Source organism: Oenanthe melanoleuca, chromosome 2 (assembly GCF_029582105.1).
Source record: "Oenanthe melanoleuca isolate GR-GAL-2019-014 chromosome 2, OMel1.0, whole genome shotgun sequence".
Lineage (NCBI taxonomy): Eukaryota > Metazoa > Chordata > Aves > Passeriformes > Muscicapidae > Oenanthe > Oenanthe melanoleuca.
In genome coordinates this window covers 133,146,124-133,173,051 of record NC_079335.1, presented here as the reverse complement: position 1 = coordinate 133,173,051, position 26,928 = coordinate 133,146,124, and the positions used below count along the sequence as shown (strand labels likewise).

Sequence of the window (26,928 nt, the reverse complement as noted above, 5' to 3'; positions counted from 1 at the left end):
ATAGCTCTGGTAAAGTTCCTTGTAAAGTTCAAACTAGAAGCTACATGTTGATAACTGTTTATAGCTGCCTTAAGCTATGAAAACCCAGTGATTTCCAAGATCTTTTCATCACAGACTCTTATTTTCAACCTTAATAGTAGCCCAAAAAAGTTAAGAGCAGTATTAAGAAGGAAGTTTTTTAACAAGACACAAGAAGTTCAGAATGCCTTTATCTCAAGGTTAAACCTCATCTTCTAGACATTTTGGCTTGTGCTTTCTGGGTTCAGCTTGCTCACTTGGGAATCCTAGTGTCTTTCATTTATGGATAAGCATATTCTCTTTCCTGGCAGGGGTAGCCCAGAAGCCTGATTTCCTTTCAGCATTCTCAGCCCTGATGCTGTAACTCCACCATGTACCACACCTGCAGGATGCATGTGAGGTCTGCAGTGGTCAGGGTTGAGCTAGCATACAGATCTCTGTCCATGTGTACATAGCATCCTCCTTTGCTCCTGCTCTGGGTTTTCATGGTCATAAATGAGGGCTTACCTGTTACCAGTGTTAAAATACTAGGCAGTATTTTAAAATGAATGCTCACTGATTAAATCAAATAACTTTGTTGAATTCAAGAGACTTTTAAAATCTATGTGAATTTGCCTTGAGCATTAGTGACTCCCTTTCAGGAGATACATTGCAGTCCATTGAAAGTCATGGAAATGGAAGTACAGAAAATTTGTCATACATCACAGAGAAGGAGTAACGAGTTACCAGCTAGAAGCCAGCCTGCCATTCTAGATCCAGCTTTAGGCCATTTGTCAAGAACTGGGAGCTTTTAAGATCAAGAGAGAAAAATTGATCCAATGCTTTCACCTTCAAACCATAAAACTCTTTACACTCATTTAAGGCACCAGATGTGGTCAACCAAGGAGTATTCACCTTCGAGGACTTTCCAGACAACTTAAACCATATGGTCACCTTGACCATAGAAATAAACTTCAAATAAGATTCAGAAAAGTCCTCCAAATTAATATTTTAAAATTTAAGTCCTCAAAAAAAAATGGTATCAAGAAATGATTGTACAAAACAATATTTTTTCTGCAGCAGAAGAGACCCTTATGTCCATTTCATGATAATGAAAGAGCTCTTCTGTGTGGTCATGTATGCAGGAGAATTTTGATCTAGCCTTTGTTTTGTACATTAGTTATGCATAAAAGATTGTAAAATAGCTCTTGAATAATTTTTCACCTTCTGAGAAAATACATGCTTCATGGAAAGTCTTCGAAATTATTATATTTTAGACATATTTATCCACATTCTAAAGGAAATTTGAATGAGAGGTAGATTGTTAAATCTCTCTATAGATCTTAACCTTAGTATATAATATCTTTATGAACAAAAATTCATTATATTTATCTTGCTTTTTTGTATAAACCCAAAGATGATTACACAAATGTATGTTTTCTACTATTGAAGCAGCAGAAATTTTTTGATTCACTATAGGTAAGAAGAAAGTCTTCAGTAGATCTATGTTTTCAGTTGCAATTATAAACTTAAAAAAAAAAAAAAAAAAGAAAAGAAAAGAAAAGTAAAAAAAGCCATAAACAAAAAACCTTTTCAAAATCCATCAGGGATTTGGGCAGTCCCACCTGTAAGTGCAGCAAAATACTGAGATCATATTCATGGTAGTGATTCTTAGAAATTCTTGGTTAAGCCTGATTAATTTGAACTAGCAAACTTTGCATTTAATACCAGAGACACCTTCCATGACAACAGGGTAAGGTCATTTCTACCAAATGAATAGTGGAAGAATCACATGTGGGAAGTTTAAAGTGCACATAGTATTTATTTCAATGTCTTTTTACATCCTTTTCTGAGTGTAGTTAAACTCACTACTGGTTGTATTGGTATATGCCTCAATATAATAGGTAATGTCAAGAGAATTTGAGAGTAGCTTACATACTTGATTTTTTTCCTATTTATGAAGTATTAAACAATAATACTTTGTCTTTTTGGCTGTTCTAAGATGAGGAAGCGGTTGAGTGTGGTAGGTGCATTTTTCTTTTTCAATTTAACTTTTCTTTCTTAAGTTATGTTTTCACTCCATTTAATGATTTCCTTTCCTGTTTCTCCTTTGTGCTTCTCAGAGGAAATTGAAGGTACATGTATAAAAGTTTCCCTGAATAGCCCAATAATTTTATTTAGAGAACATGTGTTTAGAATTAAATTGAATATAGTCTAATGTTTCTAGGAGATGTTATATATATGATGTTTTTACATTGCCACCAAATACACTGAATCATGTTTTAAAGTAGATAAAAATACCAGAATATTCCTAGTTGCTTCATTTAATGATCAGTAATTGAACTGTTGTTTTAAACTGCTTTCTCTCTCTTGAACTTCTGCAAGATGTATAGAAAAGCAGTATCATAGAATAATACTGGCAGCACTTTGGTGGGCTGGGCAGGAGGGAGATGGTTCCAAGTTAATTACATGGCCATGAGAGGTCTTGCATTTCTAGTTAATACTGACAGACTGTTTCTCTGAGATGGTAGAAGGTTCATCTATGTGGTATCATCAATACTGGTTTCCCTCTAAGTTTCCCTCTGAGTGTAGCTGGTTATTGTTATGTTTGCAGCCTATGTTAAAGTAATAGCAGCTGATCTCTTATGGTTTTTTTATGGTTTTTTGCTTGGTTTGGTGTGTTTTTGGGGTTTTTTTGTTTGGTTGGTTTGGTTTTTTGTTTGTTTTTTTTTTTTTTTTACTTAAGAAGCTTTTGTTTATAAAAGCATTAGAAATTGCAGCTCATATTTTTGATCAAAGGGCCTCTGGCATGTAAAAATATATATTATAGCTATTTTATATTAAGTGGGAGGATGTGTTTTTGATCAAAAACCTTTCTGTCTAATCCAGTGAGCCAAAACATAAAGCTAAAGTCTGATAATGTATAATTTCAAAAAAAATCTTGATTTATGTCAAATCATTTTACTTTCTTTTAAGTGGCATAATTTCTATTAACTGATAAAACATTAATAACACAGTGTTAGAATTTTTTTAGAATGTTTGTTGTCATCACAATTTTTGCTTGAAAAGGTAAAAAGATCATTGTGCATGCTGCAAAAAACAAGAATTTGTCCAGCTAAAATATAAAACAATAAATATTGTTTTATGTTTTTAAGAAAATGGCTTATTGAAGGCTTTTTAATGCTATGCTTTTGTACAGTTGTCATTTTAAAAATAATTTCTTCCGTATTTTTTGCTGGGCTTCTAACTATTCTGCTTTATTTCTTGGCTCTTATTCTGTATGCTTTTACCCTTCGTCCAGAAGATGCTGAATGTGCTGGTCACAACAGTGGATCCTATCTAGGTGAGCAATTGGTTACAATAGACAATTTTATTCCTTTCTTTCAGCTTCTTTTCCCTGGAGCTACTGTGTCCACTTTGCTTTTGGGGGTAATCTGCATACAAATGTCCTTACTCTGCATGACAGGTGCATGAATATTAAGGTTTTAAACATGGCTCATTGGATTTGACATAAAGGGTTTATGTAGTGTATGCCTTTACCTGGTTAAACATAGGCTACTAAAATACTGGTTTGATTTTAATGTCAAAATTTTTAAAATACATGAAGCAAGCTATGTGTTTAATGAAACAAAAAGGTTACTGTATCATGAAAATTTGGAGTAATTACTTAAATACACTCTCAAGGTTTTATTCAAGTTTTGTGTATGCATTTTTTTCTTTGTACATGTCTATCTAACCATTTTGGGAGGATTCAGGGAGAATACAGAGCAAATTTGCAGGCAACAGTTTTTTTTCCACATCGCAAAATATCAGTCATAATAACTCAGTAGCTTAAATTTAGCTTTAAAGCTAGTCTGTGCTCAATGTATCATTGTGGGGAACAGGGAAGAGGAGGGGCAAGAGTCCTTTGGCTTCATTTTCAAGATTCCAAATTTCAAACAAAAGTAACATTTAAAAAAGGTGAATGTTCCATGATATGTTTCAAGTTTTCAATTTGTGCCATTTTGAAACCTATGTAAAAATATTTTAGTTGAAACTGTCCAGAATTCCTGCCAACTGAAGGTTGGCTGGAGCAGATTTTGTGGCAACCAGCCCTTTTCCCAACACTTTCATCCTTCTACTGCAAGAGGAGTGGGGAGAAACTTGTCAAAGTACTTTAGTATTTCCAAGCCAGTGGGCTCACTGAAACATCCTAGACCAATACTGTAAATTGGAGTTGTTTTCACATTTCACTTTAATGATTTTAAATGTGGGGTATAAACGACATCAGGTACACACAAAGTATATCATTGAAAGAACTTTGACCTTTTTACAGAATCTTAGTGTGGTATAAGTCCATCCTATGCTTGTGGAACTTGTCATTATCTGATCATGCTGAAAATACACTTCTTACCTTTGTTAAGTAATCAACTAAGTTAATGTTGAATTGTAATTGTATTGAAATATTGGGTATGCTTGGAAAATTATAATTTGGATGGGATTCCAGATGAAATTCATTTTCCCTATCAAATAATTTCTTTGAAACAGGAACAACACCCCCCCCCCCCAACAATCTTTTCTTTCTGTATGCAAATACATACTGCATAAATTCTTAGGGTGAGACTGTCATGTTTTGCATCAGATTTTAGCAGGCTGCTGCTTTATTTGAGAACAAAGGTAGGAAAACATAATCCACCTTTTCTAGGTCTGCAGCCTTTTTCTCTGAAACATATTGGTCCATAGTTACCAAAAAGACATGGACATCTTAGGAAGGAGGTGTCTTCAGGAAGAAATTACTGTTGTCCCAGAAGAAAAGGACAGAAAATTAAGATGGGTTGTAGTTTACTTAGGCAAAACTTTACAAAAGTTATTCAGAATTGCTAAGTACAGTTCAGGCAATGGTTTCTTTCTTGAAAGCTTTCATGTAATGGAATGTTGTCAGCAGTCCAGAGGTGGTACCTTCAGCCATCTCATGCTGGGTGTGTGGTTTTGGAATGAGATGTCAGAGAGGAGAGTCAGAAGGTAGAAAAACAAATGTTAGGACCAGTTTTGGGGTAAGGACACAAGTATATTCACTGACTGTGAATAAGTAGTTTTTTGGTTTAGAAATTAGAGATTCCTTGGAATTCTTCATTAAAAATCATTCGTTTTAAATTTTCCTATCTTAAAAACAAGCAGGTAGGCTTTTGAAAGTTGATGTTGCCATTCTTTTGCATGTCATAACAGAACATGGTGATTTATAATTCACACTGTCTCATGCACTCCAGTGTCTCCTTGTTTCACAAGCCATATATATGGCTCTGGCACTTCAATCCGTGAACCAGATTATTGTGTGAGTACCCAATCCTCTCTGAAAGGATGTGTACTTCAGACACATACAAAGTGGTCATGAAGAGCACAGGAAAAGAGTCGTCAGAAGGCAAAATATCTGAACCATTTGGGGTCAAATCTTTTATACCCAAGGCTATACTGCTATTAATTTGAAACCTCTCCTCTGAAGTGACTCAGATAAATTTAATGATTTTTCACCAAATTCTAATATTTAAGCCACAGTATGGTATTGTATGTTTCTGCTGTAATTTCCTGAGGAATTGCTGAGGAAAACGTTAGGAGTTTGCCAAGCTTAAATTCTGGTTACATTGCTTAAACCTTTATGAACATACAGTAAATATAGATGAATATCATCTGTTTACTATTCTCAATTTCATCTTTAAAATCCAGACATAATCTAAATTTTTATTAACCCTGTCTAAATGTGCAAGCTGGGAATCAGTCCAGAAGCAAACGGAGTAAGAAGTCTGCTCTGCATTTGTGCAGTTCCTGTGTAACAATAGAAATCCTCAGTATACAAGCCAGTTTAAAAAAAATACCAATATTCTGGGGGAAAAATAATATCCACAAATATCTAGTAAAAATATTATGTTCATACAAACCTAGAAAATGACCATGGTACCAAACTTACTTTTGTCAGTAATATGAATGCAAAGGGTGCTCTGAAATGCATTTACAATTAAATAGAAGTTGTTCAATTTAAGATGAAATTAAATTCAGTGAAGAACGTATGTAATTTAAATATGTACTTAAGCACTTATTTTAATGAATGAAAATTAACAAAACCCTGTGTAAGTGCTTTACAGAATTCTGGAGTCTTACTTGTGAATCTGTGAAGCATGCATGAATTTATATTTTATTATTTCCTGTTGGTGTTATTTGTCTGAATTTGAGAAATTAACTTTCTGGTTTTATTAGTATATTTGGACTGAAATTTACACAACATAGTTCCAATTTACTTCTTCAGCATTATGTCATTAAATGTAAATAAGCACAGCTATTTACATCATCATCCTTTTAAAATATTGCAAGGCAGGCAGGTTCACATATTACCTGTTTTCAGTTTGGATTTCTCTGTGAGGCCCCACTGAATTTTTCTGTGTAAGAATGTTGTTCTGAGATCATGAAATGTATAATGCTAATGGTTATAAGAATAATCAAACTTTTCTGCTAAGGTGTTTTTTGCATACTTAGAGATCTAAGTGATTTCTCATTGATTGTTGGGCCTTAATTAAGTTTATCAGTAATGATTTCTTGTTTTTATTTCCTATTGAGAAGTTAAAGTTTTAAAGACCTCAGTAGTTTGAGAACATTTGTTCTTAATATTTTCTTCCCAGAGCCTGCTCTTATTTCACCAAATCTGTTACATTCCAGCAGTAGTTTATGGGTTTGTATGTTCAGTAAGCTTCTAGTCGTGTAGCTGTAACCAGTGAGCTGGTGCAAGCTTCTCAGTGTTCAGGAGATTATGTCGCTTTAGTGACAGAATTTTTCCCTTCTATTTTATAATCTGCATACTTGGCAGCTAAGGATAATCTCTGCTGATACCCATATTTCACAGACAGTGTAGCCTGCAGCTCCTTTCATATTCGTCAAGGTTTATATTATCAAATATTCTTTTGTTCCTTATAGAAGTTTACTTTTAACCTAAATAATTTTATAGAAACGTGGGTTTGGTTCTCTTTAGTAATCGTCACTATATTTTTAATGATGCTCTATTGTTAATTTAAATATATGAAGTTTGGTTTTCATTATTTTCCAAACTATAAAATATGCAAACACTAGTAGAATGTTTTTCCCTTTTCATAAATGTTTTTATTCCTTAGAAGTACAATATTGTTTCAGTTCGGCTTAATATTTTTGTGCAGTCATAGTTCCCAACATAAAATGCAATTACAAAGGCAGACATTTAATAGAAAATATGTATTAGCATTTCTATAAAACAGCTTCTAGGTCACAGTAAAGTTAAGCCATTTATGAGAGGACATTTAAAGGCAGATGATAAGTGATCTAGAATAAGGATGCGTTCAGGAATGCAACAGCAGTATCATAAAAGTGTTGGATATATTTGAAACAGTCTCATCCTTCCTCTTGGAATTGTATGTTTTCTGTGGGTTTGAATGCTATTTAAAGCAGACTTTCTTGAGATTCTATATGGGGCTATTCAGGATGGACTTTGAGGAACAATTTAAAAAACTTTCAGATTGACAATTGTCATAAAGTGGCAAAACAAACAGCATATCACAGACTTTAAATAGTCATTAGTTTTACAGAGCATCTTCACCAGCACACTGCAGAGAAGCCAGCCTTACTCTGGTTTCTATCTTTTTCTCATGTTTGTTCTTTTCAATTAGTATCTTTTATTTTCTGTAATGTCTAAGTTCTGGTTGAACTTCTTGTTGAGCTTTCTTAATATACAGAACAATATTACTGTTTTCATTTTACCAATGAGTTTCACTGGCAGAAATATAAAATATTTTATTCAAGGAAACACATGTTAGCATTGGAATCATATCACCAGAGTCTTTGTGATGTTTTTTGTGGAGCCTGCAAAAGTGACAAGGGGCAAATCCGCCTGAAGACAGAGCTGAAATATTTTCTCCTTTTTCAAGGAATGAAAGAAATGAAACTTCTTAAATAATCTACCACCTGATAGTTTGCTAGTGAGAATAACTTGGTTGGAGAAAAGGGGAACAAGCTGCAAATGTTCTTACCAAAATCTAAAAATGGGAATTGAATTGATAGGAAGATTTTGAAGAAAAAATTGGATTGCACAGTTCATAATTTAAGTGAAGGTTGAGAAGCTGTTCTAATGACATTCTGAGACAGCTGATCAGGGGCAGGGAGCTGTTGTTAATTTTAAGGTCAAAACCAAATTAGAATGGAGACCATTGATGTAGCTTCATTTGATCATTATCCTTATTTTTTACCTTTTCCAGGTACATGGATATTTGGTCTTGTAACAAAGCTCTTAATTTTGTAAACCACTTAGTAGTGAACAGTGAAGAATTAATCTTGATTTTTTTCCTCTAGTATTTGTTTTTCCATAAAATGATTATGAAGGAAAAAATTGGAACAAGCAGAATAATTTTCAGGTTTTGGGGCAACTTTTTTTGTTAATTTTTGGGTTTTTTTTAATAAGGAGCATTTTAGATGAGGCCTCAGGAAACTTGTAGCTCTCTTCCTGTGTCTGTAGTCAGTATTGCTAAAGCTGCTTTTAACGTTTCTTTACATAGCTGTCTAAACATTTAGATGTAGTTATGATCAAGAGAACATCCTTGTGTCGTGATGGACTTCACCATAGGGCAGGCAAGACTTTCCAGGCCCTCTGATGGGTGTGTAAGCTCTCTAACAGAGCATTTCAATCTCTGACTGCAGTCACTTCAATGTTAGCATTATTTAAATAATAAAATAACATAACCCAGTCTATTTCATTATGTTTTCATATCCCATATTTTGATTCTTTTTCTATTCCAGCCCATCTCCTACTTAGTCTAGACTATACTGTACTTCATTAAAATATCATCTGCCCTTTCTGTGGTTGCTAGCTCTTCTCCTTTGTCATAGATTTTCAGTTTACTTATTCGTATTTTGTATACAAATGGGTTGACATCATGGCATTCTCAAATAAATTTTTCTTCACCTTTTGTGTGTATGCTTGTGTTGTAGATTGTTGCAGATAGGTATAGGGGCTCACGTCAATTGAATAACTTGGTTAACATCCTCTGTAGTCCAGGTTCTGTGATGATTTTTGCTCAGTTAAGCTGTGTGTGCAAAACACTAAGCCTATAACTAAGTCTTGTAGCATTTCTCTTCCGATCTGGTGCTAAATATTTGCAGAACTGAGTCTTGAACTTGCACGATATTATCTTTGAAGAAGAAATTGTATTATGATTACTTCTCAAACACCTAAACATAAGTGCTATTATAAGAATATGAAAATATTTTGCTGAAAATCTGGGGTCATCAGAAGTTTACACATGTTTACTGTCCTTTGAAGTGTTCTGGGGGAAAAAAGCCAACAATTTTTCCAGTATTTAAAGTGCAGCTTGTGTTTTATTCTACCACCAGATAATGAAATCAGTTTTGCAGTCTTCACAGTCTTTCCTATATTTCCTTACAGAACAAAAGTGGTGTTGTAGAGATACCAGTAAAATTTAATGTAATGTAATATAAAGGATCTAGCGGAAAAACTCTGAGGTAATGATTAACAGAGAAGTAAATTAGTTTTTGACATGTAGTGTAAAACGTGTTTTTTGTGCTGTTCTGCTTGAAAATGGCTATGATTTTCTCCTTTGAAAGTGCTTAAAACCTATGTGAAACTTCAAGTCTTCTCTAGAAGGCTCAATAGATATCACATGGTCGATGCAATTATAAATATAGATTTAATAGCAATATTAACTTAAATTTCATAATATGGGTACTGTATTGTCTAAGATGTTTATAGCATTTTGTAATTTAAGTATGAGTGCTTGGATTGACTATTAAATATACTCAGGAAAGGTTTAATGCACTTTTTTAATGTACTATCGGCATGGAGCTAAGCACAACAGAATTGTTCAAGGAGTTAATTCTCATTAACCCTTTCAACCACCAGATGTGTTTCTATCCTATGTTGTATTTGATGTCTGTGTGCCATGGTGATTTAATAGACATGCATTAGATGTGGTATGAGACTCCAGCTTACATGAATTGTCTTGTGTATATATATGTCAATTTATAAGTTATTCAAATTGTCTAAATAATCTAAATATATTAACAATTTATTGCAAATACACTTTGCAGTTTGTTGTTGCAGAGGTTATGTTTTCATTGGCAATCCTAATTTTGCAGTTTAAATAGATACCTGATAAAGTTTAAAAACACGGGAAATGTCATTCTAATGACCTGGCTTATTACACATGTAATGCACTTTTTTATTCCATGCTCCAATCCTTGAATGTTTGGAAGAAGCTATTTTCAAATGTTTTAAGAAGACTTATTTTCTTACTTTGAAAAAACCCTGTTCTTACTGCAGCTGGTTTTAGAAGAAGCTTTCGTCTTAGCAGAAAAGATAAAAAAACAAACAAGTCCATGTATGAGTGCAAGAAGAGTGATCAGTATGATACAGCAGATATCCCAACCTATGAAGAAGTTGCAAAATATAGACGACAACCTAATGACAAATACAGGCTTGTTGTTTTGGTTGGTAAGTAATTTTCTTTATTTTTGACCCAGTAAAACAGAGACCTGCTGATTAGCACAATGCTTACCAGAAAGTCATTTAGATTGGAAGGGATCTCAGAAGTTCACCTGGTCCAGCCTCCCACTGAGCAAGATTAACACCAGGTTCTGAGCAGGTTGCTGATGGCAGCAACGTTGGGTACCTATCTTCCCATGATGTCTTCTGTCTTAGCTCACACCTCAGTAAAGTGGTGGCCTCCACTTTTCAGTGAGTGTCAGAGGGGTGCTGGTGGGTCCCCCTGAAGACATCTCTTCCCCAAGCTAGGCAAGCCCAATGCTCTTAGTCTCTCTTAGAGATCATGTGGTTCAGCTCCTGACCATCTTTAAGGGCCTCTGATTTCTTTGATCCAGTTTATCAACAGTATTTTAGTGCAGGGCTTGTTATGGACAGAATATTCCTCACAAGACACTGACAAGTGCTGAGTGAAGGGCAGGAATCATTCCCCTCTGTCTATGGGCCAGGCTCTTGCTGATACAGACCAGTCTCGTTACCCTTCATTGCTGCCAGCAAGCGCTGGGGACTCAAGCTTAGCTCTGCCCACCTGTCCCCCAAGGGCCTTGTCATCCAGCCAGTCAGTCCCCAGCCTGTAATGCAGAACTTTATCCTTATCAAATTTCACTAAGTTGTGCCAGCCTATGCCTGGAGCTCTCTGGATGGGAGCCCTGCCCTTGAGCAAGTCCCTTCAACCATCTTGCCATGGCTAAGCTTTGTAAGGGCCTACTTTGTGTCATTGGTATGGATGAGAAACAGTATGCCCCAGGAAACCCCTGTTGTAGAGCACAGACCAATTACCCCTTCCCTTTGAACATGCTCCAGTTTTTCACTTGTCTAGTAGTCCACCTTTCTAGACAGGATGTCCCAACTTGCATATAAGGACAATTTAGGAGATTGTGTTTAAAGCTTTCCTAAACCAAGGGGAGATAACATTAAAATACAGCAACCATACTTATAAGTCTGAACTCGTCAATCAAGCTGTACTAAAACTCAAAAGAATTATGTTGCTCTTCCACTCTTAGAGTTCAATCAATATATCTATGTGAGGAAAAAAACAAAAAGAAAAAAAGAACAGAATAAATGCCTGAGGTAAGCGAAGACAGACAATAAAAGTGGAAAGAAACAAAACCACCTACTGTGTTAGAAAAAGTAAATGGACAAATAGTAAGAAAGGTGGATGCAAGGTAGACCTTTGTAGGCCAAGGATGAATGTAAGCATAGCTGCAGAAGACTTAACATATTATCCTTAATCAGCTTTCTGTTCTTCTGTAATCTGTCATTGCCATGGCATCCTCACAGCATTTATTATATAATCAAAATGCATTGCTCCAGTCTCCAGAAAAGAAAGTGCATTATCTTAATCTTTTTAAAGGTAACAATTAGAGTACCAATGAGTAATGAGTAACCATCTCTATGAGTGAGTAATGTCTCATTGATTATTGTTTCCTTGGCAGTAACACATAGGCTGATGCTTCATTAGTAAAATTTCCTCCTTTCTGAAAGCAGCAGAGCAGAGAAATATGACCCTCTGTCAGGGACTGTTAGGAACTGTTGAGTAGCTGTGTTTTTATATCGCTCATATCCAAGGGAACATTAAATTGAGTTTTTAATAAACAGATTTGTCACTATCCCACACTAAAATTCAGCCACCTACTAGTGTAATCACTGTGAGATTGTGAGTTATATACAACAAGTAATAACATGGTTGAGTTGATTTTACAGTTACATCAACAGAGTGTAGTGCAAAAGTGTGATAAGTAGACTTTTTATAACAAATTGCATATGTCTGATCTAAGGAATGCCTAGAGATTCCATTTGATTTTTGTTGTAATAAATCAAATGAAGAAAGAGTGCTTTTTCAGTAACAAAAGCAATTCAGAAATTTATTGCGGACTTCAGTAATTCTAATGTTTTTTCTCTGGATATTAAGAGCAGCTTAAGTCTGGCCAATACCATAAAAATGTCTTGGGCAAAATGTGGAAAAGCTAGCAGAGCTAAGCAATACAGGTATAGTAGAAGCGAACATGTTTTAAAAGCTTTTTGTGTGCCAGTAGCAGTGTTCCATATAATACATCGAATATAATTTGTACAGTAGTAGCAGGAAATAAAGGAACATATAATTAATTTATAGCTGTAATTGGCAGAGATATAGATATATAGATATACTGTTTAGAGGGGGACATTCAGGTTTGGTTTTGCCTTTTTTTAAGGGGAGGGAGTTTGAAAACTTTGAAACAAATTTCACTTAATTTTAAATTGGTCTAGTCTAATTTAAAGAACGCAATTGCACACACAGTAATTTCAGGCCTGTTGTGTGATGCACACTACTCTCAGATTTAGCTCAATGTACCAGTTCATCAAGATTTTACCTTGTGTGCAAATGTAAGTTCATGAATAAAGCCCTGGAAATCCTTGGGGCTAAAATAATTTTATCTGAAGCGATAATGATACAAACGTTTCTGTGTGCTTTTAGTTGTTAGGATTGTGATAGGTCTGCTAAAATCAAAATTATCCAGTGTTATGTCATCAGTCTGCTTTTAGTGACTTAGTGTTCCCAAACTGCCAAGAAATCCTTACAGTCTTGCATCACAAATGTTGCCTGCATCCTAAGTGTTACATACCTCACAGCCCTATCAGACGAAGGTAGAGTATTTTAATATGACATGTATTATTTAGACACTAGAATTTTCACTTATATTAATGAGGGGAAAGTCCTACTCACAGAGTCTTCTGCTGTAGTTAATTTTAAAAGCCAGAGTAGCATAAATTTTATTTTTTTAGAGATAGAATGAATGTGCTACGTGCAATAATTTTATCTGGCATAGTTTCAGCTAAACCAGAGCTGAAGGGGCAGGATAAAGCAAAGTTGTCAGTAACAAACCATGAGCACTTGTCTCCCAGAACACACACTGTTCTGTGCATGCAGTATGATCACCAGAGGTGTGCAGAGCCTTTCAGGTGCTGTGGTCACCCATGGTGATATCTCTGTCCAAAGTGGGCAGTGGTGGAAGCAAGGACCAGAGGTGTGTAACCACAAAGGAGAAGTTGTTATTGGTGCCTGACGCGATCAGAAAAGCCTCTGTCTCTGACTGAGGCTGTCAGTATTTCCCACAAAGATGTGCTTCTAGTTGCTACTGCAAAGAAAAGGAATCTGGGACTGGAAAAGCTCTCTATTTGTTGTATTCCTTAGATTTTTTTTCTTTTAATCCCTCACCTCCGGTTTTATCATGAAGGAGTTGTGATGAAGCCAGGTCTATTTCAGAGCAAAGGAGGATGAAATGAAAGGGCCTTTTAACTCTCCACATCTAATGACTTAGCTTTAGCATGTTCAGTAAAGGCCTTCAGAGTCTTAATTGATCTACAGCAGTAGTGCAGGAAAATGGCCTACCCTGGCCATGCTACTTCCAGTAAACTAACTGGACAATGAAGAGAGAGACCTGTAATTGCTATCTGCATTAAAACCTCCTGATTGAAGCCATGGGAAGGTCAGCAAGGTTCAGGAACAAATACATAGAATGTTACATAGTGCCTAGCTTTGCCCATGAGAACACCAGTATGAACTCACTGATCCTACTTCAGTGAACAGCAGGTCTCAAAATACACTCCCACTGCTTGTTAAAATGTACTGAAACACAAAATAATGAGGTTCTCCTTTCCTACCACACTGAGCTGCAGTCAGTTATGCATGTGTAGTCACTGCATTATAGTGTACTATTAACTGAACCACAGAGACTCTCTCAAGGCAGGTCACCTACTGGATTCTTGTGATCCCAGCAGGGATATTGTCATATAACTCACAAATCTGTTCTGAAGGACCACTTTCCTGTTCTTTCCAAAAGACTACTAGGAGCTCATTATATATCTATGGGTGAAGAATGGCTGGTTGGCTTAACCCTCCCAAGACCTAAACTTAGTTTTTTCAGTTTTCTTCAGACATGTCTGAGTCGTACAAAGTTTTAATGATTGGTAGTTTAATTCTGCAGATGTCTCTTAATAAAGTGAAGTAGGCACCTCAGTCCACTTGTGCAGGATTTGACCATTAACATGACTTAACATATAACAACAAACGACACAAATGTTCCTTTAAAAAATATGCAAAGTATCTCTAAATCTGTCAGCATAACTGTAAATATTGCTGCCTGGGGTGATTTTATGGTAAACCAAAACTACACTACAGCCATGGATCCTGCATGCTTAATACTTGACTATAAGAATCAGGATTATCCTTTTGAATCCTGACGCTTTATTCTCTTTTTGAGTTCAAATTGTATTCAGATCCATAACTATTAGAAACTGGCATCTTTGGCATTCTTTGAAAAGAATATTTAGAAGGGAATTGCATATTACACTTGGGAGAGGTAGTATAAAAATCCACATAATGGATGGCTTTGCTGAGCTGGAATCAGCCTTCAGTGTCCATAAGCTACAGTTATGAGAACTCTGTGAAGACAGCACAAAAAAAGGAAAATCTACACCTTTCAGTAGTTCAATTTAAAAATGATTTTAAAACTTTAATCTGGAAGAGGAGATAGTTAGTAGTGACATTGTGGTCTGGAAACCAATTTAAACTAAGTTTCCAAAGCATGTGTCTCAGGAAGTGAAACCTGGGCTCTACATATATATAAATAGAGCTAAAAGCATACTGTTGATTTGACAGCATGTAGAATAAGGAAATAATATTTGTGTGGATTTGATGGGAAAGGCTTTTTGCATAAAAATAATAGAGTGATTTTTGAAAACTGAATTGCATTTGGTTTGGTTTACTTTGCTAGGATATATTAAGAGTTTTAATTACTTTTCCTATAAAAGCTCGTATTTGCCTTAAATAGCTAAACTATTATAAAAAGGAAAAAGAAATTAAATTATAACAAAAGTAATGCCGTTATCTACATAACACATTGCTGTCCTCTGCAGACATGCACCAGTAGAGGCTGCTGTACACCATATTAAATAAACATTTATACATACTGATAGATTAATTTACAGGAAGGTCAGAGATGGAACTTGAAATGTAGTTGCGTGTTTAACTGATGTGAACACATAGAAACTTTAAATGTAGAAACTCTAAGATTTTCAGCAGGACCATAGTCTGGGGATAGCAGCAAAGTAGCAAGCACTTGCTTTTCATCATGATCTGTTTCAACTCCAGAGAGGGTGTATGGTCATTTTTACAGATAGGCACCTGGAGGTACTGAAGTCTCAGTCTGTTTTTGGACTCTGACTAGTAAGTGGCTGTTACAACACTATTTTCTTGAACAGTTTATTAGGTTTTGTAGTTACAATATTTCAAATGTCTTTGTTAAGAAGCACTCCATATATAAATGTGTCACTTTTACTAGATGTGCAAGAATTTTCTTAAAAACACAGGTATTATCCTTGCATTATTTGGGATATGGTTCCAATGACTCATTCTCCTTTGCCTTCTGCTGTTGACCTGGCTCTATAGAAATGAAGGCTCTTCACTGTCAGAAATGTAAGAACATGCAGAGCTCAGCTCCCTTTGCTGCTTACACAGCACTGTGGCCCTGTCACCAAAGTGGGCAGGCTAGCTGGAGCCCTGCATGAAGGGCTTCTGGGGACAGGCAGCGAGTGCCTGTGGAGCCTTTGAGACCTCACAGGACAGAGTGCCCTCACAGAGACCTGAGGCACCACTGGCAAACACCTAAGAATTAGGGACAACACGAAAGCCAAGAGGAACATCTTGCTCAGTAGCTTCTAGTACAGCACCACTCAAGTGGAGGTGGAGGAGACGGGTCAAAAAAAATTCCATGCAGTCTGTTTCTTCCTGCCATCCTCTTTCCAAGAGTGGTCTCTGGCAGTCGCATGAAGAAGGAAACATTTGCTTTGGACCTGTTCAGACAGCAGGCAGGAGACAAGCACAGTTTAAAAGAAAATCAACAACAAAGAAAGAAAGAAACCCAAACATCCCAAATGGGTTGTGACCTGGCAAGTGCTGCCTTTCCTTCCTCTCTCCATGCAATGCCACCCTCACACTGTCAAAAGGTGGATGGTGACAGCTACAGGCAGCCAGGAGCTGGGCAGTGTTCCTGCCTGCCACAGAAGCTGGAAGGAGCAGGGCTCCCAGGACATGAGAAGGTGGAAGCAATTGTCCCCAGGGACATCTGGTGCAGGCAAGCAGCAGCAGGAGGGAGTGAGGTCCTGCTCACACACAGAGAGCAGAGGCTTTGGGGACACTTTGCAATGTCAGCTGGGGTCCTCTTATCTGCAAGTTGGAGGTATTCTGGCAAAATAAACAGCCAAACCAGTTTTTGTTCTGGAAAGCTGCAAGTTAGGATGCAGGGGTTTGTAATAGGGCTGAGATGGAGGGGGGTGCACACTGAGGGCAGTTGCTGCAGAAAAGAAAGTCAGCTTTGCTGGCAACTTTTTTTCACTGATATTTCCTCAGTAATAAAGTCAGAACAGAGTAACTGCCAACTGCATCCCCTGAAATTTGTCAGCTCTGTATATTCTAGGAGAGGCTGGAACCATGGGCGTTTCCAAATCACTGATTAAAAGGCAGTAATGTCATAGGCTATGTAGTCTTATTTTGGAACATACACCTGAATACAAGAGAGAACTGGCTGTTGGGAAACAAGGCAACTTCTTTCTTTCAGGTCCTGTAGGGGTTGGACTGAATGAACTTAAACGGAAATTGCTAATCAGTGATACCCAGCACTACGGGGTAACAGTGCCACGTAAGTAAAAATGCACTTCTATTCTCTAAGGATATACTTGCATTATTGGCCTTTATTACTGTATTACCTTTAAGGCACTTTCAAATTTGGGTCTCTAAATGCATGCTTGGCATCCAAATTACTTTTTTAATATTTAAAAGTGCTGCTGCAGTTCTGTATTAAATAGCATTGATTAAACTGATAGAGCTTTTTGGCTCAGAGGCATTGCAGTACACTTGCAGTACAAGTTTAGCATGATTGATATCAGTGAGGTTTGATAAATGAAACTCAGCTGAAGAACACCCTGGATTTGGCTGTAAAGCAGTGAAATGTACTCTGTTACCAATGCTTGCATTCAGCAAACTGGCCTTTTTCTGTTAGGCTGAAAAATGAAGATTGATGATAAACAGTTTAATCCAGTGAATAAATTAATTAAATCCCTTTGATTAGCTTTAGAAGACTTGATTTGGGGATGTTTTATCCTCCTTCCCCTCTCTGACCAAGTTGTAAGATTTTTATAAAATTGAATAATATTGTGGTTTATTAACTTCTACAATACTTTACTGGGTTTTCTTTAATTTGGAGAAGGGATCCTTCAAAAATATGGCTCCAACAACCTGAGTTTGGGAGATTCTGTCGCAGGTTTTTTGCAAATGCAGATATTCTGTGAAGTGTATATGTATTAATGAATTTGCTGAGTAGAAAAATAAATGCTTTTAGTTTAGCAAGTCATTTCTTTTGCATATATTTGCTTCAACTGGGTATTGAAAGCAACAACAACAAAAAAAGCTAGATGTTCCCAAAATATTTAACACATTGAAGTATATGCAATCATTTGCCCAAAAGTATTTCTCTAAAACTTTCTCTAAAAGTATTCATCAAGCTGCCTTCTCTCTTTCCTCTTCCAAATTTGTGGTTATAAGTTAAAACAAACATGTAAAGGAATCTCTCTCCCTGAAATTCAGTAAGTCAGGACTTAGATAGAGAACTGGGGTTCCTGTCTTGGAAATGTTCCCACTGTGTCAGCCTAAGAAGAAAAGTGATATATCAAATGGCATTTAAGACTGTGTTACTGCAAGCAGGTTTTGTATGTCCATATGTGGTGAGGAATACATGATGCTGTATTATTCCACTTGTTTGAAATGGGATGTTTTAATGGGTTTGTTGATCATGAGTGACAACCCCACAAATAAGTTTCATTTAGAAGCAAAACCCTTATACCTACTTGGGGGAAAGTAAGAAGTGCGTATAATACAAGGCTACTGAAAGAAAACATAATTCTATTTTGATCACCAGATAAAGAAAAGCACTAAAACATAAAGTTCACACCCTATTTTTTATTACCAAGCTCCACATACCATAGCTACAAGAGTTGTTAATGAACATAACATTTTATAAATCAGGATGGTGTGCTTTCTTTCCCTTTATGGTCTCATATGCTAATAAGTTTAACAAGAGGCAAGGCTGGGGTAATTGTTATAGACTGCTGTTCCTTTTATTATTCAGCTGTCCTCATTTTATTGGATTTTTCCACTAGTTAATAAAAAATGATAATCTGATACTTGTCCAATAGTTTTTTTTCCTGCTTTTCCTGCATGCATTTAAAACTCAATCCTGTCATGTGCTTGTGTGCTGCCTACCAGACCCAGAGCTGCCTAATGTGCTTCAGAAGTGAGGAAAGTGCTATGCTTAGTATTGCACAGAGTTTGTGCTTTTCAGTTGTTCCTGAACTGGTTTGAATTATATTGTTTTGAGCGTATTTTCCTTTTTTTTTTTTTTTTTTTTTTTTTTTTTTATGTGATGAAACTGCAGACACTACCCGTCCAAGGAGAAGCCAAGAAAGTGATGGTGTCGAATACATTTTCATTTCCAAGCACTTGTTTGAGACAGATGTACAGAATAACAAGTATGTTGAAGAGACTTTTAACTAGAATTGCAGTTGAAACAATAGTTTATTTTAAAATGGGGCTGGTTGTTATTTTATATAATAAGTCAAAGTGGATATAAGTTGCAGTGATTTGAAGATGTGTTAAAATTGCATTTTGTTATATAAGCAGCTGAGGAAAAACAGTGAAAAGAAGCAGTATGTGCAAACACAACAGTTTCTAAGCTGATAAGTAGTTTCAGTACCTCGGCTCCTCAAGGAGACACTGAAATCATAGATGCTTGGGATGAGGGAGCATTCTTTTAATAGAGCATCTTCTGTCATAGCAGTAAAGCATTGCAGCTTTAGGGAAGGGGGACTGTGGAAGTGCTGCAGACGTGCCTGAGTCAGTGTTTGCATAGTTCTGCTCTCTTTCAGGCCAGGCACTTCCTCTGCTTTTGAATTTAGAGATCTACAGTGAAGCCCCTGCCTGTACACCCTCCAGAAAGTAAACTAAAATGAAGAGACAATGGTAGCATCGTGCTCTCCAGCAGCCTGTAAAATTTTGTAGATTGAAATTCTGTCCCAGTTTCAGAGGGCAAAAGTGTATTAGACACAAAGATGTGGGTTTTATTGAAACTTCAAACTGTGCTTTGCTTTTCTGGCAAATAGTGCTTGCACTTTTATAGCAAATAACCAGCCGCCTTGGTTCCACCAGCACCGTCATCACTCCTCCTCTTCTGAGACAGAGAATTTGGATATTCTGTAGTGTGCAATGAAATTTCAGTAGTTTCTATTGTTTAGCTTATCCACTGTTTTATTGCATTGCATTAGTTCAGAAAAAGAGGTGATGGAAAACATTAGTGGGCTGTTGGACTACAGTGCTTTTTTCTCTTTAACTGTAATACAAGCAGGTGTTACTGATTTGAAAGCAGTAAAGTAGAAGATTTCTTAAAATTGACATGCTGAAGTACTTGACAGCATTTCCTTTATAAAACACAGTAGAACTCTCATGTAAAGTAAAATATTTTTGCTCCTGAATTAAATCTTATAAAGCAAACTGGTAAGGGTTTTTTTCTGGAGAAAATGGAAATTATTCCAGTTGTTTTTTACCTTCTGCCACAGGTTTATCGAGTATGGCGAGTATAAGAACAACTACTATGGTACAAGTTTAGACTCTGTTCGATCAGTTCTAGCTAAAAACAAAGTTTGTTTGCTGGATGTGCAACCTCATGTAAGTAAGCATGTCTTCTGAACCCATACTTCCTAATATTACATTTTGGAATTCTAAGAAAAAAATACTTCTAAAAAGGTGTACTTTATCCCACACTGCATGACTGTTGAGTCTCAGCAAGGCTCTCTGAAAAGAGATAAATATACATCCAGTAAATAAGGGAATTGTAAGCCTGCAGCATAATACCAGATTTAATTACAGAATGCTCCTATATTTCCATGTATGTTTCTGTTAGTTTGGGCAGATTGTCTCTGAAACTTTAATTTCAGAACAGTTTTTTGTTATCACTGAGTCCAGCAACTCTATCTCACATGTTTCACTAGACTGTTCACGCCAAGGTTTTTTCCATTCAGGGTGGACATGAGTCAAGGAATGCACTAAATGTGATGTTGGCTGCATAATTGTTAAGAATATTCCTCTCTAAACCATTTTTTCTTGCATTGACCTTGTCTTTCAACCCCGCTGAACAGCTCCACTGGGAATTTTTTTGCTCCCAATAACCACAGTGCTTCTAGGAGCTGAACTAGTTTTTATAAAGCAAGCCAAAGCATCTCTTCTCCAAGGATGGCCAGTGTATGGCTTCTGAACCCTGGCAGCTTATGTGCAGCTCCTGGGGCAGTTTTGGATGTGGGGCTGTGCCCTGGGAGCAGAGCAGGGGCTGCACGGAGGAGTGGCCAGGGAAGCCATAGCCTGTGCTGGGGGAGGAGGAGAGCTGATGAGACCATTGCCTGTCCCACACAGCCCTGCGTTCCTGCAAAGCACTAAGTTCTCTTGGGGACCCAAGCTTGTGAACCATTCTGGGATCCCATACTCCAACATTGGATTTTCCTGTGGACCCTGGCAGTGTGGAGAAGATAGAAAGCTTCTGACCATCCACCCGTGCTGCAACTGAATCACAGACCTGCCTCTAACACCACACGTAGCTCACTTGGGAAAAAAGAACAGCAGAGAGTTGTGTGGTGGGCACATAGTACTGAAGAGAAAAATCATTGTCCTTTTGTGAACAAGTGTCACAGACACCTCTTTCTGCTAATTTTCATGGGTACAGAAAGATTTACATTCTTGCTAAAATGGGTTGAACTTTTCCTCCTCCCCTGAATACCTGCTGTTCCACTCCATCCTCTCGAAGCCAGTGGCACCAATGTGCACAACTCAAGCTTTGCCAGATCTCATGGGGTTTACCAGCAGCCTTGTGGAAATCAAGACCAATGGTTGCCCTTGGAGAAAGGGTTTTCTTACCATTCTGAAAATTCTCTCTACATGAATCAATGCTGGTCAGCAGAGCATGAAGCTTTAGAAATGCTTTTTGGGTTTATTATGGTCAGTGGGGAGTTTCTTTTATTATAGTAAATTCCACTGTGCAAAATAAACTAAATAATTAAAATCTTTCCTCTTCCCAGACAGTGAAACACTTGCGGACATATGAGTTTAAACCATTTGTTATATTTATAAAACCTCCATCACTTGACCGTTTGAGAGAAACCAGAAGAAATGCCAAGATTATTTCAAGTAAAGACGATAAGGGAACCGCAAAACCCTTTACAGTAAGTATAATTAGACATGGTAAAACATGAGAGCCTGTTAAGAGTTTTGTTGTAGCAGTTTACCTTGACAGTAAAGGTGATCACTGGTTCTTAGTGACAGCACTTGTTAGGGCTTACACGAGCATCTTGCTGTTTCTCAACTTCTCTCACATTACACATTTACTGTGGTGTTTTCATTGTTTAATATGCTCATGGATATTTACAGTTTCCATGCTCCTCTGACTTTATGTCATTAAAGAACCCCCACAGTGCAAGCATATCTTTATGAGATAATGCTGTGGATTTCCTTAAAAAAATTTGCACCTGGGCTTAGATATTTTTATTCAAATTTAAGAATTTATTTGTTTTATCAACTGTATTAAGGGGTCTAAATTTAGAGGAAAATGCATATATAAAGAACAAATTGATAAAATAAATGCTACTTTAATATAAAGCCCATATTTGTGGATAAGAGAGGGGTTTTAAAATGTTATAGGAACATGAACATTGCAAGAAAGAAGAAGAGATATCTAAGTAAGGAACAAAGGCTGGTTTTTGACAGTAGTCAGAAAAAAAGTTTCAATAACCCAATATTAACATACTTGCTTCCTTGTAATATAATAAAATAATATTTTATTTGAATCTATAGCTAAGTTGATCATCATTAGAGCTGTTTATCTGTATTTACAGTGTGTATAATTTTTCCTCATTCAGTGTTACTTAAGATTTTTTAGGTTTTGTTTCAAAGTGAATCGAGATACAGTTACAGACTGTATCTGTGTAGAATGTGCATTTGGAATAGTTTGGAAATTACATTCTGTAAGAAAATGTTGGTTTGTGGTATATAAAAAGTAAGAGGAGTTTGTTCTTAAGAGCAATCTTCCAGCCATTGCTTTGTAAGGACAGGTTTTATCTCTCAAAGTAATTTAAACAAATTACAAAGATTTGTTTCCCTCCCCAAACATGAAGAGAAATCTACTAAGCCAGATCGAACAAGGCACAGAATGATGACTCCTACCAAGCTTTTGAAAGAGAAAGGGCTTTGCTGCAATTCATGGCGTGGTAATAGCAAGCTGAGATTAACATATTGAAACTTTAAATGTATCATCAAAGTAAACAGCCAGAAACGTTTTCCATTGGTACTGCTAACAGAAAATGTCTCCCTAATTACCATGCAGTGACTAATTGTGTCACTACAAAGGGAGAGATGAAATAATTGCCTGTTAAGCTGAGTCAACTCATCAGAATACTATCTGAGATCACTTGTAATGGTAATCTCTATTTTTTTTTTTTTTAATTAGAAGTACAGTTTCCATCTCCTGATGAGATAAGAAATAAGCGATTAGATCATGTTTAATACAGAAGGAGTTTACGCAGTGTTGCTATGGACTGGCTGTGCACTGATCATTTTTGCACTGCTCTTATTAGGAAGAAGATTTTCACGAAATGATTAAGTCTGCCCATGTGATGGAGAGCCAGTATGGCCACCTTTTTGACAAGGTGATAGTCAACGATGACCTCGCTACAGCTTACAGTGAGCTTAAAACAACTTTTGACAGGTTGGAGACCGAGTCCTTCTGGGTTCCTGTCAGCTGGCTACACTCATAGTAATGCTTTAAGCAGACAAAACCTCTGCTGTTGTATCAGCTTCTAAACCTTGGGCATGGTTAGGTTTTCCTCAATGGTCATTTTCTTGGGAGGAGGGCTTTTAATTCTACTGAGCAGCAGGTATACTCTTCATGCACTTGGAACTGGTCTTTCTTCCTGTGTCTTCAATTCTGCTGCCCACAGTTTGGGGCAGAACAGTCAGATTAAACCAGAGTTTTAGTGTGCTCCATAAAGTGAGTTAATATTAATGTAGCAAAACTGCCAAACACCTCTATATCATCATCTGTGTTTCCAAGGTGAGTGTTTTTAACACAGAATTTGCAGTAGATACAAATTGGTGCTAGAGATCAGCACTTCAATGGTTTTAAGCATATTTCATGTTCCCATGAAAGAGCACATCAGCACTTGGAAGTTATTGCCCTTTCAGTGCTTGAGAGAACTGAAACAGGCAAAAGTGACCAACATTTTTATTAGGAAGACACCATAGTTTTAATTATGTATTAATGTGTTTTTACTTTTCTAGATATGAACCTTGTCTTACATGTACAGACTGATTTAAATATTCCTTTGCAATTACATAATCATGGAAAGAAAGATGTATTCAGTGGCTTAATAGTGAAACACTCAGCTGTGAGCATGCATGGATTGAAAATACTTTCATGCATGCTCTGTGGCACAACAAAGAAGAGTCATGGGAATAATTACTTAAATAGGAAAAAATGTGAGTTAGTGTGTATATAAGTTCAAAGTCTCTGGGATTAAGCTTCTGTAAAATCAGTGGCAAAGTGATATGAATAGCAACAAAGCAGAGAATAATTTTTGCCTACTTTAAATTGATTTTAAATATTTTTGGCACACTTTAGAACAATTTTCCCATCAGAAATTTTCAAACAGTGAGGAAACCTTGGACATCTGAGAAGCAGTTGAAAGAGATTAATTCTTTTTAATGTTGAGTCTGTAGTAATACTTTGCAGTAGTGTAATATGTGTTTTGTCTCCACTTAAAAATAAATTAATGCTGTAGAGTTCACTGTAAAAAACATCCTTGTCACTGGTCAGGAGTTGGAAACCTCATTTTAAGATTTGATGTCAGTGTAAGAAGATGTATATTAGAGGACGTATTTTTAATATAGATAATTTAGTATTTACTTACTACTGATATGCAGGAAATGAGTACAGATGTAAAGACCAAGTAACACCTGTGTGTTGTGTTGTGAATATGTCTTGTAAGTACAGAATGTGTATAGGAACTTGCTGACTTCAGATCATCCCATCTGTGGCATTCAAACAGGAAACCATTATTTCATGTTAATCTGTAAAGAGAATATAGCACTCTTATTTAAAAAAAAAAGAATTTAGTGAAACTTTATATATTTATGAAAGGGTTGAAGAGGGATGTTAAGTTTTTAAATTTCTTGTCAATGTGATCATTTATTAAAGAGATTACTAAGTTTGTAATTTGAAACAGTCTCTGTAAATGGAGCTCAACATTCCATGTAAATATTTTATTTCAGTTCATATGCTGATAAAGCCATGAGGTTTTGCAGTTTTATTCTAAATATGTATTTAATGTGTGGGCCATTGCATTTGGCTTAGAGTCTTATAAAACAAATGAAATGCAAGAAACAACAGCAAAAGCTCTGGGAGTCTGGAAATGTTTATGCAAGAGTTACAGATGTACTGGGTCCCAGTATGGATACATGCTCTGCTTGAACAGCTCTACTGTAACTTCTGTAAAATTTCACCATTTTCCTGGTGGACTTAAGCTTTTTTTGTAACATAAATAGGAATGTGTTGATTAAATTAATTGCATAGAGATTATCTGAGTTGAGAAAACATTTTCTATTTTTTTTAAATTACTGACCGTTAAACTATTTTTCAGGGGATATGGAATTCAGCGGGTCAGTTTACCTCTGCCTGCGAGATGCCGAGTGCCGTCACCATCTCTTGAAATGGAGAGGACACTCAGCATCTCTCAGGATCTGGCCATTTTCAACAGGAGGGGCTTTAGTCCTCACTAAAATACTATTGACATTGCTTCTAACCTGGGCTGTCTTGGAACACTGGGCTACAGTCATGCTTGCATAAGGGACCTGCTTTTCTCTTTGTGAAGTAGATGCTAGAATAATCTGCAAACTCCTGGTAGAGACAGTTCTGGCTGTCCTGCAGGCTGTTTTTGCTGTCTTTGAAATTAATTTAATTCCCATTCCTGGTCAGTGTGGTCTGGGAGGATCTGTGCACAGCTCAGCTGTCCTGGGCAGCAGTAAGCAGGTGGTGCTCTGCAGCATTCCCAGAGACACTGACCCTCTGATCCACGGCACATCCTGGCAGGAGTCTCCCAGACCGATGGCTGCCTGCCCCGTCTCTGAGCCAGGACCTAATTCCTGAATAGTAACACCTGCATAAGAAAGAGAATCTCAAAAACATAGATCCAACCAGCAGAGTAAAACGTGCACAGTCTTTGAGGAGTCAGAAATGTTTTTAATTACATTACTAAGTGCTCTTTAAAAATCAACATTATTGCGTTATTTAGCTTCAAAAGCTAAAAATCAAAGCCCTCCATGAGGCAGGCAGAGATGACAGTAGGTGTAGGCAGAAAAAATGTCTTAGTCAAACAGTTTCAACAGGACAGGAGCCTGCTTATCATGATGGATACTGAGTCTGTGTGCTGAACTGTTCTGGGATACCAAGGGGAACAGGGGGGTGGATTGTTCCTGTGATTCCTAAGAATTTGGGAATGAAGACAACTAAACATGTTTCCAATATTCCACATATTCAAGTTGTGCTGTGTGGGTTTTTAGAGAAATGTATGTTTTGACAGTCAAGTCCAGATGTTTTTATTGTGTTCTAGCTGTTTGCTGTAGTCAAACAAAGGATAGTATTTTTTAATATTGTACCAAGATCTATACTTGAATTCACCATCAGGTCCTTGGTTGATGTCTTACCTGAAATCTGATCTTACCTTCTTATGCAAACCAATAAATTATTATATACCAATGAAGGTGTTTTTTTCTTTATTTTAAATTGCACTATAACACATCATAGACTCCTAGAATAGTTTGTGCGGGAAGGGACCTCAAAGATCATCTCGTTCCAACACCCCTGTGTTGTCAGGAACACTTTTTACTCTGAGCCCTATCCCCCTTGAACACTGCCAGGGATGGGGCATCCACAGCATCTCTGGACAACCTGTTTCAATGTCTTACCTCCCTCACAGTAATGAATTTCTTCCTAATACCTAATCTAAACCCACCATCCTTCAGCTTAAAGCCATTCCCCCTTATTCTATTGCTACACTGACTTGTCAAAAGTCCCTCTCCAACTCTCTTGTAGCCCCTTTAGGTACTGGAAGGTGCTATAAGGTCTCCTCAGAGCCTTCTCTTCTCCAGGATGAACAAAATTACTTTGGAAGGCAAAATGCCTAAGTAGTAAATTATTTCATGGGACTCTATTAACTTTAATGCTCCAATTATCTTAAATGGAAAAACAAAGCATCGTAGAAAA

General features: G+C 36.7%; 1 protein-coding gene across 2 annotated transcripts in view; it reads left to right on the top strand.

Annotated features, from left to right (window-relative positions):
* MPP7 (MAGUK p55 scaffold protein 7) overlaps nucleotides 1–26,415 on the top strand; it is a 149,014-nt gene extending 122,599 nt beyond the window's left edge. The window contains exons 13-19 of one of the 2 annotated variants that reach the window (XM_056484566.1): nucleotides 3,302–3,340; nucleotides 10,322–10,492; nucleotides 17,137–17,217; nucleotides 19,009–19,102; nucleotides 20,186–20,294; nucleotides 21,695–21,838; nucleotides 23,246–26,415. In XM_056484566.1, the coding sequence (XP_056340541.1) occupies nucleotides 3,302–3,340; nucleotides 10,322–10,492; nucleotides 17,137–17,217; nucleotides 19,009–19,102; nucleotides 20,186–20,294; nucleotides 21,695–21,838; nucleotides 23,246–23,425 (818 nt within the window). In that variant the 3' untranslated portion in view covers nucleotides 23,426–26,415. The remainder of the gene's footprint in view (nucleotides 1–3,301; nucleotides 3,341–10,321; nucleotides 10,493–17,136; nucleotides 17,218–19,008; nucleotides 19,103–20,185; nucleotides 20,295–21,694; nucleotides 21,839–23,245) is intronic. The other variant, XM_056484567.1, reaches the window with a different exon arrangement.
* The last annotated feature ends 513 nt before the right edge of the window (nucleotides 26,416–26,928 follow it).